General features: G+C 41.8%; 2 protein-coding genes across 6 annotated transcripts in view; one reads left to right on the forward strand and one right to left on the reverse strand.

The window, feature by feature from the left end:
* The window catches only part of adcy7 (adenylate cyclase 7), a 267,502-nt gene extending 250,423 nt beyond the window's left edge, over window positions 1-17,079 (forward strand). For 2 of the 3 annotated variants that reach the window (XM_034186024.1, XM_034186034.1), the window contains 6 exons: window positions 185-343; window positions 529-675; window positions 5,116-5,223; window positions 5,293-5,407; window positions 6,042-6,166; window positions 16,652-17,079. In XM_034186024.1, the coding sequence (XP_034041915.1) occupies window positions 185-343; window positions 529-675; window positions 5,116-5,223; window positions 5,293-5,407; window positions 6,042-6,166; window positions 16,652-16,798 (801 nt within the window). In that variant the 3' untranslated portion in view covers window positions 16,799-17,079. The remainder of the gene's footprint in view (window positions 1-184; window positions 344-528; window positions 676-5,115; window positions 5,224-5,292; window positions 5,408-6,041; window positions 6,167-16,651) is intronic. The other variant, XM_034186030.1, reaches the window with a different exon arrangement.
* A 146-nt stretch (window positions 17,080-17,225) lies between these two features.
* The window catches only part of brd7 (bromodomain containing 7), a 28,573-nt gene continuing 27,333 nt past the window's right edge, over window positions 17,226-18,465 (reverse strand). For 2 of the 3 annotated variants that reach the window (XM_034186050.1, XM_034186043.1), the window contains exons 15-17: window positions 18,160-18,303; window positions 17,861-18,001; window positions 17,226-17,593 (exon numbers count right to left, since the gene is read on the reverse strand). In XM_034186050.1, the coding sequence (XP_034041941.1) occupies window positions 17,535-17,593; window positions 17,861-18,001; window positions 18,160-18,303 (344 nt within the window). In that variant the 3' untranslated portion in view covers window positions 17,226-17,534. Of the gene's footprint in view, window positions 17,594-17,860; window positions 18,055-18,089; window positions 18,304-18,465 lie in introns of those variants that run through there. The other variant, XM_034186056.1, reaches the window with a different exon arrangement.

The raw sequence follows: 18,465 nt of genomic DNA on the forward strand, positions 1-18,465 counted from the left end.
CAAATTTCTCTGATAATATATGAGGGGAAAAACAAAGACGACTTTTATTGAAATTAATTCAGCTATTTTATTGTTAGTGAATTTCACTCTTGAAAAGCCCATGTAACATTTTCTTTGTGAGGACTTTTTCATCTGTTTTTCTTCCTTGAAAACTCTGAACTCACTTTGCCTCTATTTTATTGAGAACGAGGCCTGCTTCCGACAAGACTTTTTGCTGAAGTACAAGAACCACACAGAGCAGGATGAGATTGAAACAAGGGAGAACCTGAACCGCCTGCTGCTGGAGAACGTGCTGCCGGCTCATGTAGCCACGCTATTTGTTGGAGAGAATAAAAAGAATGAGGTGGGAGATTATATATATTTCGTACTATGGTTATAAGATCATTAAAAATAAAACCCTTGCAGACTGTGATTTAATTTTGTCTCATAATCGATGCCTCATATCACCTTTATGTGTGAAACACAGACTTGGCTTTCTTAAGCACTTCTCTAATAAAAAGGCTTACTGTAGTTTTTTTTTCTTTATAGGATCTGTACTATAAGTCATATGACTGCGTGTGCGTGATGTTTGCATCTGTCCCAAATTTCAAAGAATTTTACACAGAATGTGACATAAACAAGGAAGGGCTGGAATGCCTGAGGCTTCTCAATGAGATCATCGCCGACTTTGACGAGGTCAGGAAGACAAAAGAATGAAAAGAAAATCTGTTTGTTTTTTTGTTTTGTTTTGTTTTGTTTTACTCTTTAACTTCGGTTTTCAGACAAAAGTAGTGTCACCATGGTTAGTGTTTCAGCAGCAGCTCCAAGTAGCGGAGCAGAACGTAGACTGTTATTGACACGTGAACCATGTAATGTGGTCTAAAACAGCAGCACAACCACAGACAGTGGATTAAGATTTTTTTTTACTGCATTGGCCCAAATATAAGACAGCCCCATTTGTTGAAGACATGTTTTTGGAGAAGTACTTTAAGATCAAATCTTGTTTTTTAAAGAAAACACATTTTATTTGAAAATAATGCAAATGAAAGCACATCAAGAGAGGAGAAAACACAGATTGCGTAAAGCAGTAGTGCAATAAAACTTGCAAACTGGCTAACCTTGGCTCCTGACATCATGTCATCAGTCAATGTGAAGGTGGAACTTTCTGCACATCATACTCAACACTTGCATAATGAATGAGATTGGCTACATTGTTGCAAATTTATTAAAGAAAATTAATAAATAGGGATGAGTTCGATCCACCGACATCACTAGCCTTTTTTGCTTAACGATTCCCTTATCAATCCTTCAGTTCAGATTACGACGGAGCAGCCGTTGTTTTTGAGGGTGTTTATCGGGAAATTGAACATTGATTGCAGATCCGCTGCTTCTGCAGCAGCTCTGCTTGAATTTTGAAGCAACAAAGCAGCGCTGCGACCCGCTGATTTGCTGGTTCTCTGCTTTGCTGCTTTTCAGAAGTGGCAGATCAGTAATTTCTTCATTAACCCCTCTTAAAGCCATTTAAAGATGTCAATCATGAGTCACCTTTGTGTGGATTAAAGTCACTAAAAGAAATCTGTGCGGCGGAGAGCCGCACAGATTTTGGCCAGAATTAATAACTTCAAAGCGAATCGCCGCTTTAAATCAAATGACCAAAACCATTTTTTCCTCAAAATGAGACGTCCTCCGTTCTTTATGAATTACACTAATGTTGACGTGCAGCGCAGCCGGCTGCAAGAACTCCGCTCAGAGGCTATGGAGTTAAATTTGTCTCGTTAATATCTGAAAGGAAATGTTTTTGTCAAAAACTACAGATTTTGTTTATTCCTATTTATGTCCAGAGATCAAGGATCCATCTAGGATCCAGTGACCAATTTCATATTTATTTCCTTCAAGACTCAATAAATTGTTGTTGACATAGAAAACTTGCAAAGCCTACTTTTAGTAAACAAAAAATTTGCAAGAAGTATTGATAATGGAATCAGTGAAGAATCGGATCGAAAGCGGAATAGATTATGGTGTCTGTCAATAAAATCCTATCAAGACCAATACCCACTAAGAAGTCACATGTACATAAGTATTCACAATTTTGGTACACCTATCTTTGGACAGTGTTGCCAATTCCTCTTTGCTGCACCTCTCAAGCTCCATCAGGTTGGATGGGGAGCATCTGTGTGCAGACATTTTCAGATCTCTCCAGAAATGTTCAATCAGATTCAGGTCTGGGCTCTGGCTGGGCCACTCAAGGACAGTCACAGAGTTGTTCTGAAGTCACTCCTTTGATATCTTGGCTGTGTGCTTAGGGTCATTGTCCTGCTGAAAGATGAACTGTCACCCCAGTCTGAGGTCAAGAGCACTCTGGAACAGGTTTTCATCCAGGATGTGTCTGTACATTTCTGCATTCATCTTTCCCTCAATCCTGACTAGTCTTCCAGTTCCTGCATTTGGAAAAACATCCCCACAGCATGAACCTCCCACCACCATGCTTCACTGTAGGGATGGTACCTGGTTTCCTCCAAACATGACAATCTTTGTCTCATCAGACTAGAAAATTTTGTTTCTCATGTTCTGAGAGTCCTTCAGGTGCCTTTTGGCAAACTCCAGGCAGGCTGCCATTTGCCTTTTACTAAGGAGTGGCTTCCGTCTGGCTACTCTACCATACAGGCGTGGTAGATTGCTGCAGAGATGGTTGTTCTTCTGGAAGGTTCTCATCTCTCCATAGAGGAATATTGGAGTTCTGACAGAGTGACCATCAGGTTCTTGGTCACTTTCCTGACTAAGGCCCTTCATGCTCAGTCGCTCAGTTTAGATGGGCGGCCAGCTCTAGGAAGAGTCATGGTAGATCTGAACTTTTTCCATTTATGGATGACGGAGGCCACTGTGCTCATTGGGACGTTCAGAGCGGCAGAAATGTTTCTGCACCCTTCCCCAGATTTATGCCTTGAGACCATCCTGTCTCTGAGATGTACAGACAATTACTTTGACTTCATGCTTGCTTTGTGCTCTGTCAGCTGTGAGACCTTGTATATACACAGTTGTGGAATCAACTAAATTTACCCCAGGTGGACTCAAATTAAGCTGTAGAATCATGTCAATCAATCAATCAATTTTTTTATATAGCGCCAAATCACAACAAACAGTTGCCCCAAGGCGCTTTATATTGTAAGGCAAGACCATACAATAATTATGTAAAACCCCAACGGTCAAAAACGACCCCCTGTGAGCAAACACTTGGCTACAGTGGGAAGGAAAAACTCCCTTTTAACTGGAAGAAACCTCCAGCAGAACCAGGCTCAGGGAGGGGCAGTCTTCTGCTGGGACTGGTTGGGGCTGAGGGAGAGAACCAGGAAAAAGACATGCTGTGGAGGGGAGCAGAGATCGATCACTAATGATTAAATGCAGAGTGGTGCATACAGAGCAAAAAGAGAAAGAAACAGTGCATCATGGGAACCCCCCAGCAGTCTACGTCTATAGCAGCATAACTAAGGGATGGTTCAGGGTCACCTGATCCAGCCCTAACTATAAGCTTTAGCAAAAAGGAAAGTTTTAAGCCTAATCTTAAAAGTAGAGAGGGTGTCTGTCTCCCTGATCTGAATTGGGAGCTGGTTCCACAGGAGAGGAGCCTGAAAGCTGAAGGCTCTGCCTCCCATTCTACTCTTACAAACCCTAGGAACTACAAGTAAGCCTGCAGTCTGAGAGCGAAGCGCTCTATTGGGGTGATATGGTACTACGAGGTCCCTAAGATAAGATGGGACCTGATTATTCAAAACCTTATAAGTAAGAAGAAGAATTTTAAATTCTATTCTAGAATTAACAGGAAGCCAATGAAGAGAGGCCGATATGGGTGAGATATGCTCTCTCCTTCTAGTCCCCGTCAGTACTCTAGCTGCAGCATTTTGAATTAACTGAAGGCTTTTTAGGGAACTTTTAGGACAACCTGATAATAATGAATTACAATAGTCCAGCCTAGAGGAAATAAATGCATGAATTAGTTTTTCAGCATCACTCTGAGACAAGACCTTTCTGATTTTAGAGATATTGAGTAAATGCAAAAAAGCAGTCCTACATATTTGTTTAATATGCGCTTTGAATGACATATCCTGATCAAAAATGACTCCAAGATTTCTCACAGTATTACTAGAGGTCAGGGTAATGCCATCCACAGTAAGGATCTGGTTAGACACCATGTTTCTAAGATTTGTGGGGCCAAGTACAATAACTTCAGTTTTATCTGAGTTTAAAAGCAGGAAATTAGAGGTCATCCATGTCTTTATGTCTGTAAGACAATCCTGCAGTTTAGCTAATTGGTGTGTGTCCTCTGGCTTCATGGATAGATAAAGCTGGGTATCATCTGCGTAACAATGAAAATTTAAGCAATACCGTCTAATAATACTGCCTAAGGGAAGCATGTATAAAGTGAATAAAATTGGTCCTAGCACAGAACCTTGTGGAACTCCATAATTAACTTTAGTCTGTGAAGAAGATTCCCCATTTACATGAACAAATTGTAATCTATTAGACAAATATGATTCAAACCACCGCAGCGCAGTGCCTTTAATACCTATGGCATGCTCTAATCTCTGTAATAAAATTTTATGGTCAACAGTATCAAAAGCAGCACTGAGGTCTAACAGAACAAGCACAGAGATGAGTCCACTGTCCGAGGCCATAAGAAGATCATTTGTAACCTTCACTAATGCTGTTTCTGTACTATGATGAATTCTAAAACCTGACTGAAACTCTTCAAATAGACCATTCCTCTGCAGATGATCAGTTAGCTGTTTTACAACTACCCTTTCAAGAATTTTTGAGAGTGTCAAGGATGATCAGTGGAAACAGGATGTACCTGAGCTCAATTTTGAGCTACATGGCAAAGGCTGTGACTACTTATGTACATGTGATGCACTATTGTGGATGTCCAACATGTAATGGTGTATACTCAATTATAAGAGGACATCATATTTTTCAAATGTGTTTTTATGAGAGACAAACTTATTGGGCCATTAAGGTGGTTACTGTGTTGTTGTATGGTAACACTAAGGACTTTGAGCTAATGAAATGTCAAATCCTAAAATGTGTTTTTCAGCAATAAACAAATACTTCAGTGTGCATTTTTGACTTTCTCAAATCAAACAGTTGCTGTCCAAGCCAAAGTTCAGCGGTGTGGAGAAGATTAAGACAATTGGCAGCACTTACATGGCTGCTGCGGGGCTTAGCGGGATGCTTGGCCACGAGAACAATCAGGTAGAATGGACGGTTCCTGAACTTTTGGCACATTAAAGCAGTCATGACGGAATTGCTCTGCTGTTTCAGGACAGGGAGCGGCAGCAGGCCCAGATCGGCATCATGGTGGAGTTCGCCATGGCTCTGAATACCAAGCTGGATGGCATCAACAGACACTCATTCAACAGCTTCAGGCTTCGTGTGGGTGAGTAAATAAGTTTCAAAACAAAACAAAAACAATGTTACTGGAGCAGGTAGACATAAAAACATGCAGGGAAGGTTTATCCAGGAGCAGGGTTAATGACCCCTGGTATTTTCAGATGGAATAGAATAGAATAGAGCCTTTATTGTCATTGCACATATATGCATACAATGAAACTTGTCCTCTGCATTTAACCCATCCTAATTACAGTTAGACACAATCTAACCACTAGGAGCAGTGAGCAGCCAAAGTCCAGCGCCCAGAGACCAACTCCAGATGTAGAGACGCTGCCTTGATCAGGGGCAGAGAAAGGAGCACGTCCTAAATAAGCATGTTTTTATTGTGGGAGGAAACCGGAGTGCCCAGAGGAAACACACGCAGACACAGGGACAACATGCAGACTCCACATAGAACGGCTGAGAATCAATCCCATGACCTTCTTGCTATGAGGCACCAGTGCTAACCACTAAATCACTGTGCTGCCTGTTTGCAGTCTGGAACACCGATGTTTTCTGGCCTTTTTAAATTCCAGGACTTTTATGTCACCAGATGCTATAAAGTCTGTTATGTCACTGTAGTCAAAGAAAAGAAACTTTTGACCATATTTTGACACCCACCTCCCCTCCCCCCCCAACAGGCATTAACCACGGCCCAGTGATAGCTGGTGTGATTGGCGCAAGGAAACCTCAGTACGACATCTGGGGTAACACTGTGAATGTAGCCAGCAGGATGGAGAGCACAGGAGAGCTCGGAAAGGTTCAGGTACGTTCAGGAACGCAGTCACTGCCTGATGGGTGGGGCTCTGATAAATTCATCACGCTCTTTAAAAAAACGTAAGATTTATTCATCTTTGATTCACCGCAATTACAGTGAATATGGAGCCACCTTCAGCACAAAAGAAAGGGGGCAGGGGATCGCCCCATTGATTGAATGATTGATTGGAAAAATGCAGGAAGAATTTAAGAAAGTTTTCAACTCTATCTATGTAATTGAAAATGAGAACTGATAAAGTTCCTTCAGCTACTCGGTTGTTTTCACTCGGGGTCACCACAGCAGATCTGAGGTGGATCTGCATGTTGATTTTGGTGCAAGTTTTACACCAACTCAGAAAATGTAAAAAAGGGGAAATAATGCTAGCAACCTAGTTTTGTAATCATTGACACATTAAAGGTATAGGGTATATTTTTAAGATTTAAGCCATGAAAAGAATTTTCACTGGCACCATTATAATTTTATTTATTAGCCTTTAAATAGGGGATAATATGACTTCACAGTATGATCAAAATTCACAGTCTCAAAAAATTTTGATATTGATAGGGTAAAATATCAAAAGAACAGACGGACTTGAACTACTTATGGCAGCGATAGTAGAGACCAATACAGTCTAAGACAGTGACATCATAGACCACGTTTGGGCTTCCCCACACTTGTACAAAGCATTATATGAACAAGGATTAAAGTTCTTCATCACTATGATGGATTACTGTCAATTTGGCTGCCAAAAGGCAGGTTTTGCACTGACACTGTCCCGATGAAAAATTAAGGCTGGACTCGAGATAGAAAATTTACCTCGTTCAAAATGTTCAAAAATGGATTTTTAGAATAATGTCTGTTTTTTTTTGTTTCTCCTGGCAGCGGGTCCCTGTCTGTTCCTCTGTGTTCTGTCTGCACTCTGGAGAAGGGTGGCGATGTGTCTGTGTGTCACAGTGCAGAATTTTACAAACATAACTTTAAACTTTTATTTCTAAATCTTCTCTGAGTGTCTCTGTGAGTGTCCTTGCTGTGGATAAATAAAAAACACAGCTGCACAACGCGCAATGCAAAACAACAAACACTAACTTTCCCCCCCCAAAATGTGCATAAAATCAGTCTGTAAGGATGACATAATGTAAAATGCAGTCATAAAACCTTCTTATCTCTCAAGCCAGGTCACGCTTTCCACATAAATACACAAATTCTTAATGGTTCCTGCTCAGAGACTGCAAACCAGGGGCGAATCCAAATGGAATGAAGGTGTTGTGGGGAGACGTGCACTTTTGAAGACGTTTTTCATACTACTATTTATAATAATAATGATTATGTTGAAAATAATTTTACAAACTAAGATGTTTAAATCAATATTATGCTGGGCCTAAGTTTTACTATAGTTCGGTTCTAAGTTTAATTGACAGGCCATATAAAAATACTTGCGCATTTTTCAGGATTTGGACATGGAGAGTGTCAGCGAACTAACAGCGGAGCAGAAGCAACTGCATCTGGAAGTCTTGCAGAAAATACTGGAATGTGCAAACCGAAACCCAGACTTCCTGAGCAGTCATCACTGGTGATGATAAGATAAGACTTTATTGATCTCACAGTGGAGAAATTCACGTTACGTCAGCTCTTAAAAAAGTACACAAGATGGATAGAGGAAAATGTTCATTAAACAGCGTGTGCAAGGATAAGCAATAATAATACTTGTAACAATACAATAAAATAATAAAATGAGGTAGAAATAGAATATATATATATATATATATATATATATATATATATATATATATATAAACATGATTGGAATTGAAAAAAATAGGAGCATCTTATTTATAATATGTGAAGTGGAATTTAGATGTGATAAAGTGACATTAGTGTAGGGATTTGTAAATGAGTTATTGCACATGATTTGTGGACATACTATTGCATGTGGTTATTTCAGTGTTATTGTACAGCCTGACAGCAGCAGGGAGAAATGACCTGCGGTATCGTTCCTTCTTGCACTGAGGGTGCCTCAGTCTGTCACTGAACGAGCTGTTCAGCTCCACTACAGTCTGGTGCAGAGGGTGAGAGGAGTTGTGCATGATGGCTTTGAACTTGGCTTACACCTTCCTCTCAGCCACCTCCTCCAGAGACTTCAGAGGACAGCCCAGGACAGAGCTGGACTTCCTGACCAGCTTATTCAGTCTCTTTCTCTCCCGCTCTGTGCTGCCCGGGGCCCAACAGATGACAGCATAGAGGAGAGCAGAGGCTACAACAGAGTCATAGAAGGTCTTAAGCAGAGGCCTGCTCACTCCAAAGGATCTCAGTCTCCTCAGGAGGTGGAGGCGACTCTGACCTTTTTTGTACAGGGCGTCGGTGTTGTGAGTCCAGCCCAGTTTGCTGTTGAGGTGAACACCCAGGTATTTGAAACTGTCCACAGTCTCTATGTCCTCCCCCTGGATGTTCACCGATGGATGAGGTGGTGGTTTCCTCCTGAAGTCAGTCACCATCTCCTCCAACAACTGGTTGCTCTCACACCAGTCCACAAAGTCTGTGATGACCGATCCGGTACTCCAGCTCGTTCCCCTCAGACACACGACCCACAATGGCGGAGTCATCAGAGAACTTCTGGAGATGGCAGCTGTCTGTGTTGTAGGTGAAGTCCGAGGTGTAAAGGATGAAGAGGAAAGGCGAGAGGACGGTGCCCTGGGGGGCTCCGGTGCTGCACCTTACCACCTCAGACTGACAGCCACGCAGCCGCACGAACTGCGGGTGGTCAGTGAGGTAGTCGATGGTCCTGGTGGCGAGGTGTCCATCCACACCTGCGTCCTCCAGCTTCCCCCACAGCAGCGCTGGTCTGATGGTGTTGAAAGCGCTGGAGAAATCAAAGAACATGATAAAATATAGATAAAACCTATAACATATTATAGCTAAGCCTTTGTTTATACAGTTATACTGCTACAATTATAGCTTAGCCTAATAGCTATTAATTATCTAATCGGCTGCCTCACCCTCATTCACCATATATATTAAAACGGCCGCCGTTTTTCTCTTTTCTGCAAATATATGTACTTATGTCTCCATATACATGTCTACATGCTTTATTTTTACTTGTTCCCCCTTTTTAATATTATTATATTTAAGTAACTATGGGAGGAGTGGGATACAATTAGTTATAGAGGGTTTTCATGTGACGTATCGGTCACGTCATTTTGTGTCCCGCGGCCATTCTGGATTACGACGTGGTGGCCGCTGTGTTATGCTACGTGCATTTGGCGAACAATTGCAGAAGCTTCAGCGTCGATGTGAAGAAGCCTCACGGCACCATGGCAATGAGAGAGATCCGCCACTACTAGAAATTTACTGTTTGATTATAATATTATTCTATATTATAATTTTATTCGGCAATAAAATTATATAAGAATACATAAAAATACCGCTGAGATAACAAAGAACACTTCCAGTATGGATGCTTATTTACATTGTGGTCCTCGAGCACCGAGCTGCTGATCCGCAAGCTGCCCTTCCAGCGCCTGGTGAGAGAAAATCGCTCAGGACTTCAAGACGAACTCTGCTTTCAGAGCTCCGCTGTGATGCTCTGCAGGAGGCCGGCGATGCTGACACGGTCGTCAGCTTCCTAGTTCACAATATCGCAGTGTGACACTGTCGGCCAGTCTCTTACATCAACACTTAATTCACTATCTGGTATAAGATATGGATCTACTGAACCAACTGCTACACATCTATCATGATAAATAGCTTTATCTCGAGGATTTAAAGCATCGTAATAACCGTACATTCTCTCCGTTTTTCTATCATGCACCAGCCTCCTTGTAATCCAGAATGGAGACGGCACCTGTCCTGCAGCAAATCGGTCACGTGATTGAAAACCCTGTATACCTAACAGCTAACGTTAGCTTATCTAGCCGGCCTTAGCAACGTTCATCGTAGCGTACAAAATAGTTGGTTCCTTTGTGTTTTATAACAATCTTTTCCTGTGATGTCTTATCCTTCTTATGTCTTATTACTTATTATATTAGATATACCTTTTTCTTGAGCTGCTTGGGTGGGTAGGGAGAGTTCCCATGGGATAAAAAAGCTTTTTAGCCTACCATCCCTGGTTCTCAAGACAGGCACCTAAGTGGCTCTACTCTACTCTTTTCTACTGTCCTATTTTACTCTTCCTTTTTAGATATTTAGATATACCTTTGTATACTCGCATAGTTCCACCTTAGAATTGAAATATAATATATAAGATATACCTTACTGAATTTTCATGACTCTCACAGCGCTCCCGCTGGTCTCCAGGTGGGTGAGCACTCACTGCAGCAGGATGTTGGGCCTGTAGGCTAACTGCAGTGGGTCCAGGGTGTCGCTCACCACGGTACGGAGGTGAGACAGGACGAGCCGCTCCATGGTCTTCATGAGGTGGGAGATCAGGGCACCTGGTCTGTAGTGGGCTGGTTCCTTGGTATGCAGTGTTTTGGGAAACGGGACCACACAGGAGGTCTTCCACAAGGTGGGGACCACCCCCAGGCTGAGGCTCTTGTTGAAGTTGTGGCTGAGGACCTCACAGAGCTCATCTGCACAGGTCCTCAGCAGCCTCAGGGAGATCCCATCAGGTCCTGCTGCTTTCCTCTGCTTCAGCCGCAGGAGCTGGCCTCTCACCTCAGACAGAGTTACAGTGAGGGGGGAGGGAGGGGGGAGCTGAAGTGTGAGCTGAGGTGGTCTGGTGCTGGATACAGTCCAGGGAGAGGAGGGACAAAGTCCGGGGTGCAGTGGAGGTGACCAGGGGGAAGAAGGTGGGGGGTCTGGGGGAGTGGAGGTCCAGCTGTTGGAGACGTGTGGAGAGCCGGGAGCAGGCGAGGGGGGCAGGTGTGGAGGAGCCAAAACGGTTAAAGTAACTGTTTAGCTCCTCTGCAAACCAAGAGTCTCCATCTGCAATCCTGCTGGCACCATACCCAAATCCAGAGGCGGTCTTGAGGCATCTCCACATGTCCCTGATGTTGTTCTGGGCCAGCTGCTCCTCCATCTTCCTTCCATACTCCTCCTTTGCTGCCCGGATCTTCCACTGGAGCTCCTGTTGGACTCTACGCTGCTCCTCTCTGTCTCCTGAGTTGAAAGCCCTCTTCTTCTGGTTCATCAGGACCTTCAGCTCGGGGGTCACCCAGGGGTGGTTGTAGGGAAAGCACCGTACCCTCCGGGTGGGCACAGTGCTCTCCACACAGAAGTTCATGTAGTCAGTGACACACTGGGTCAGGCCGTTGATGTCTTCAGCATAAGAGTTTTGAAACATGCTCCAGTCTGTGGTCTGAGGATGAGAGATGGGTTTATGTGGATACGACTCGAAAACCAAATTTCAGTCATCACAATAGAAATATCCAGCATCATCGAGGCCAAAGAAGGCATTGCAGATGGGCAGCAATGTCAGAGTCACGTTTTTGTTGACTCCCACGAGGTGGTGTATTATGAGTATGGCACCAGGCCAAAATATTGAAGCATATGATTGGGAAGTCCTATATGACCTTGGTGATGCTGTGTGCCACAAACAACCAGATCTGTGGGCTACAAAAGTTAGCTGCTCTGTCATGGCAATGCACTCTGCCATTCTGCTCAGCTGATTCTGGCTTTCCTGGCCAAACATGACACTCCTGTGATTCATCAAGCTCCCTGCTCTCCTGGCATGGCTCTCTTTTTGGCTGTTTGTCAAGATCAAAATGCTAAGAAGGACTCTGAGTCGGGAGAAAACGTCATGCAGAATGTGACGGCCCAGCTGGACACCATTCCAAAAGATGCCTTCCAGAAATGCTTCCAGCAGTGAGACTATTTTGAAGGGGATTGGAATTTTTTTCCCGTGGTCAAAGGTTGGATTCTTTTTGAATGTACCTCCTATGTCCCTTTTGGTCTACTGTATCAACATGGTGCTGCAACATGGCGGTCTCCGTAAGGGGGCCCACTCCCATGAAAATATGAAGGATTCGGTCTCGACTTAACGGTTTTTTTTTTGACCACTCAGTGGCGGTTGCTGGTCTGTCAAAGAGGGGAAGTTTATTGTCAGCTTACATCATACAATTTGTTAATTTATATGTAAATTCGAATATGTAATATGGTCATAATAGTCTGTAGTTGCACAAGCATTTCAGAATTTATATTTCCATTACATACAGTATTTTATAATGGCACAATCACATTAGATTAGATAGAACCTTATTTATAACTTTATTAATCCCTTAGTAAAACTCCTTCAGGGATTATAACAGTACATTATTCATGTTTTTAAACAAAAATACTGTCAAAAATTTCAAGAAGCACATAGAACCTTTATTATTAAACATACATAACAGAGCCCAACTGTATCAAAAGCTTTGAAACACTGAACAATTGATTCAGTGGTTCAAATGCTTTGGTTTCTCTATCACTAATTTCCATCATTAAAGTACATCAGCAACCACAAATTATTGCCAAATGTGTCCGGATCGACTTACAATCATGAGTACTTTGATGTTGTGTTGCAAATCGGGACGTTAATTAATGTGCGACGACCTTAAACACTAACTTACTGAAGAACAAAGCACAAATGAACTCACCTGGATCTTCTCACACATCTAATCCGGTACCTGATGCCTGAGATCTGTGAACGTTCCTGGCATCAAAATCACCAAGTTTGTCCATTTCTATTGGCTGTCTGTAGAAGTTGAATCATTTTGTTTGGCTGTGGCACATTTTTACCTCCGCCAAGGAGGTTATGTTTTTGGTCGCGTGTGTTTGTTTGTCTGTCTGTTTGTCAGCAGGATAACTCAAAAAGTTTTGAACGGATTTTGATGAAATTTTGTGGAGTGGTTGGAAATGACAAGAGGAACAAGTGATTAAATTTTAGTGGTGATCCAGATCACGATCCAGATCCAGGAATTTTTTTAAAGGATTCTTCACCATTGCGGGATAGGGGGAATTTTGACATTCTAGTTTCTAACTCCACAAAAACAAGGCAGAAAGGCTTGAAAAAAAATTAGGGTGTAACATAGTCAAATGTTCTATCAAACAAAGTTTGGTGATGATCGGATCTGGATTCCGCATCTGGTGATCCAGAATATGCAAAAATATAGGGAAAATGGAAAATGTGTCAGTGTGAGGTGACAAATGAAGCTAGAGATGCACAACTAACACCAAATTGTAGCTGTCTGTACTGATTCAGTAAGGTGTCATCAGATTTGCTTCAAATGTTATGGAGCTAGATCCAGAAGAAAACCACCTATACAGAAAAATCGTTTTTATACAATAACTTTTGAACTAATAAAGACATAAAAGTGATTCCAAGTTCTAGTGGTATGTTTTCATGGTCAAGGATGTCAAATATAAAGGAAAGAAAAGTGTATGTATCATAGTTTTGGTTGTAACACTGAATTGTTGAATAGATCACTGTGTCAAGGAGGGAATCTCTTTAGGATCAGTGACCCTATGGCCTTGTTTAGAGAAGTGTTTCATAAATGTTAAAAATTCATATATTTGCATTTTAGTTGAATAATCAATTGAATTTTGTCTATTTGTTTTTGTCTATAAGCACATGCAATATCAGTGTCAATGCTCAGATGACAGTAGCTTCTGGGAAAGGTGCGAGTTGCAATAAACTGTGATGCCAAGCGCTAAGGATACATGCTATCCAGTCACAGCAGATGAAACTTTTTTTACTACTGAGCAAACATCGTTAGACTTTTTTAGGTTCAATGATTCCACGGTGTGTACATGTTATGGTGTCAGTGACCCCATGGCCTTGGCGGAGGTTTGCACTCTCAAAGTGCTTCTAGTTTTTTTTAAGTTTGGTAGCACTGTATAAACATATATCTCATGTGCATTTTGGAATAAATTTAAAAATGCATAAATACGCCAAAATGTTCAAATTAATTCTCACATTCCTGTATCTCAAAATAGCTGTCAGTCAAAACGGATTTAGCACTGATCGTCCAATCATTGTGCGGAAATCCAGCGTCCAGGCTAGTCCAGACCCACCCACAGCTGCATTCACCCCCAGAGATGCTCGGAGTCCAGAGGCGGAACAAAATCTTATCATTTATCTAATGACCGTCGAGTTTTGAGGGAATGAAAAAACCTTTCCAGGCAGTCCCATTGAAGTGAACGGACGTCCGGCTACTACAGGATGACGCACTGACTACAGACCGTATGCGAAAAAGATTTATGAGAATTTAACGTATTCTTATGCATTTGTTGTCAATGAAATGTTAAGAAACTGTACATATTTGACCACTTAATTTTTTGACAATTTAAGGGAATTTGAGTTTCCCTTGCAGTCTTAGAGAAACCGCCTCTCTGACCACTGTTGCCTATGTGCTTCCTCTGGGGTTGTTTCAGGTTTGACCTCTTATGAAGCGTGTTGAGGTGACACCTGATTTTGTGCTGTGTAAATGAAGTGAATTTAGACTAATGAACATATGGCTATGAATATTATACTGTTTCCAGTACTACACACTCCTAAATCCTACGCTGCAGCTCTGACACTTGGGAAGAACAGATTGCTTAGTTTACAGCTTAAACTCCCTCAGACAGAGCACAAATAATCTGAGGCAGGAATCTTAGTGCAGACCATCTCATCAATGTTGACTGAGTGGATCTTGAACTCAATCTCAAATATGAAAACTTTATTGAAGACGTTAGAAAACATCAACTTAAAAACATGCTGATTCACATGTGAACAGTCTGCCTTAACTTTCAAACCAAGCACATCATGAATTTCAGTCTGACTCAGAATTCATAAACTATAAGCTTTCCACAATGTAATTTATTATCACTAATAATTAAATTACCTTGTATTAAGGCTGCTGGGTTTTTTTTAATGTTTTTGCTGCTTTCTGCTGTGTTCCTGTGAGTTGCAGCATGAAGACCTCTGTAATACCTGTTAACAATTAAAAAAAAAAGACAACTGAGAATAGTTTTTCACCTGGTATCATTCCTGTTTTAGGTTTAGAAACACACTAAATACTAGAGCACTGCCATTGTAGAGCACAAACCACTGCCAACACTAGTCTCCAATTACACAAATTTTTACCTTGGAAAAAATTATGGTCAAAGTAAATTAGATGTGCTCAAATGTCAGGAGTATGCATTTAGTTCATGCACTTAAAACAGTTTTTTGTGGTGGTGTCAGGTTTTTTTTCCCCAATTTTTTTCAGTTTCTGAATTCTTTTTCAGATCATTTTCACGGAACATTGGTCATCTCAAGAGCCCGACCAATATGGATTTTTTGAGGCCGATAACGATATTTGGATGAAAAAAAATGCAGATAATTGATAAATCAGCTGATATTATTTTTTAAAATGAATAATATATTCTTTCTTGGACCCTTAACAAAAAAGGTATGAGCTAAAAGCTGAAGCTTTGTCCTCATCTAGCCGATCAGTGCAGTGTGATGGCGAACTACGGTGGCCAGTGATGAACACACTTAAGCAGGGGTGTAAGCAGGTCTCAGTTGAATGGAGTCAGAGCTCCATCTACTGGACAAACGGTGCAAGGACATTTTACATTGCCGACACAAACATTTCAGTAACTGTTGTTTATGAGAAATTATCGACGTTCTATCAGCAAAATTTCAGCTGAGAGTGAGTACTTTGAAAAGGGCTTATATCGACTGGCCGATATATCGGTCGGGCTCTGGTCATCTCTGCTATGCACAATTTGTCATTGCTTGTTGGCACTTGGTTTCCAACTGATAACTGAAAGATAGCCCAACAGGCATAAAATTGGAACCTCCATCCACTTTTGATTGAAATAGAATGCAAAATGTACATCAAATGGTTTTTTCAATATTAAATTCAAATGTACACAAAATCCATAATCCGGATCAAACTTTGTCAGTCAATAAATGACACCATCCTACATTAAGCTGTAAAAAGGATAAGGTTTTTTCCTGCCTTTGACCTAGAACATTTGATCAGTTCTTGCCTATCAGGATATAAAACCTCTATAAAAAAAAAAAAAATTATAGCAATATATGAAAAGCTGTTCACAAACAGGGGTGGAAACAAACTCCACCCAACTTTATTGGTGGAGGTAAAAATCAAAGAAGATATTTTTGTGGGTTATAGTTAATTATAAAATTAGAAGGACACCCCTGAAAACTAGCAGTTCCGTTTTTTTTTTTTCCACATCACAATGAACGGTTTCTGTTGAGTTCAATTTTCCGCTTCTGGTTTTCTCATTTCAAAAAGAAAATCCACTGCCTGCACAGTACACAGACCCAGAATACTCAGCAACTTGACTGCAAGCAGATTAAATGTCCTTAAGGTTATTTTAAAACGGTACATCTGTCCCTTAAACAGCTGTAACTCTGTCATGCTGAGGTTGTAATTCATGCACTTTGGAGCAGATAACGATTCTCCTGCTGGGAAGATGTTCTCATGATGGATTTCGAGATGATATAATTCCAATTAGCATTTCAAAATGACCGGACTTGAGACAGTCCAGCTGCTGTGGTGCTGAACGTTATACTGCGCCCGTTTCCAGGTTACCGAGGAAACGTCAGACGTGCTGCAGAACCTGGGCTACTCCTGTGAATGCAGAGGATTCATCAATGTCAAAGGGAAAGGTGAGCTGAAGACCTTCTTTGTGTGCACCGACATGAGTAAGCACCAAGGTCTGGGTATGAGCTGAAGCCAGCAGTGCTGAAGGACTCACACACAGCTGTTGCATGACTGTTTATGCACCGATGTTGCCTCAGAATGAAAAACAGAGGCTCACTTAAGATACAGACGAACTGCGCTGGCTGAAGTTGACGTCACTGTTTGGACTCAGATAGAAGGTGATGCAGTCAGACCAGATGAATGATCAGCACGCAGTGTCCTGCAGTGATCAGCCGGCTTTTGTATTTCTGTCTTTAACTTTAGTGTTTGTTCTAGAAAAATATGTTGTACTAACAAAGACCTCTGATTCTTTAAGGGGAAACAAATCCTTTTAAAAATCAGATTCTGCTGTTACTGTGTGATGAGCATCTGTGTGTTTTCAGGCTGTGCAGATACAATGGTACAAAGAAAAGCTCTATCAAAGTCTTCTGTTTGTCAGGTCAAATGGATTCTAGTTTGTACTGCTTACTCTGCTAACACTTTGAGGTTTTAATCTGACCTTTGACCCCACTGCCTCCCTGCTGTGAATGTTTATCTGGTTCCAGCAGGACTGATCTGGATCGCTTTATGTGCCCCATGTGAACAAATCTTAATTTATGTACAGCTACAGAATGTAATAAATGTTTTCTTAAAGTCTGCAGTGGCATGCGTCACAGCAATTTATAGAAAAAACAAAACAAAAACTTTATTCAATGAAATGCATACAAATATAAACAGAAGAAGCACCATTTGTACAAAAGAGGAGTTATTCAACAGACAGGATCTGATTACACTGCCACAGTCTGCTCCACGTCCTGAAAGTCCAACGTCTCCTTCGGTTCCTGCACTGGAAACATCGAAGGGACAAATTATTGAGCACTGCCACAGCTAGCTGACATTTAACCACACCATAATTTTGACCTTTGCCAAAACAAACCCTTTAAGGGCAACTCTGCATGTGCACACACACCAAGTTTGGAGGAAATTGGCAAAAGGATCTTTGCGGAGTAGTGGAACAAGCAAACAAACATTTCTCAAATTATAGATTGGCTGAAGTGACCTTTGATCAGCTCTCACCCAGAAACTATCAAATCTGGAGAATGTGACGTTTTACCTGCGGCGAGGTTGATGAAGGGCTCGCTGAGGGCTGGTGGTAAAGAGATCCCCATGGCCTTCCTGACGCCGTACACGCTGCTGACATCACATGGCGCTACTTGGCCGGTCAGCTCGGCGAGGTTCCCCGTCACCTTCTCCGCTGCAGGCATAGAACATGATCGTAAGAGTAGATAGATTTAAAAAGGAGTAAGTCTGGTGTCACGTTGTTCCTGTGAGGAACAGACGGCGTGTGTGTGAGGAGGTAAATGAAGTGCTACAGCTGCTGGTGGAGGAACAAAGGCACCATCGTGCTCTTACCCAGCTCCAGCTCCTTAGCGGTTGGGGCCAACAGGCAGATGGTGTTAGGTGGCTGTTTGGTGCTCAGACGCTGATTCTGAGCTTCCTGCAGGTTGTAGAGCAGCTTTGTAGTCTCATCCAGTTTCAGCTGGAAATGCAGGGCCTCTGAACGGCGAGAACAACCAACTCATTATTAGTACTCTGTGGTTCCAGGTCATGGGAGGAGCCACGTCCTCCTGTTCCTGGCTACACAATACACTAGGCTCCATAAGTAATTGGACATTATTTTTCTTCTTCAATTTGGTGAATGAATAACGAATATTTCAA

This window comes from Thalassophryne amazonica, chromosome 2 (assembly GCF_902500255.1).
Source record: "Thalassophryne amazonica chromosome 2, fThaAma1.1, whole genome shotgun sequence".
Lineage (NCBI taxonomy): Eukaryota > Metazoa > Chordata > Actinopteri > Batrachoidiformes > Batrachoididae > Thalassophryne > Thalassophryne amazonica.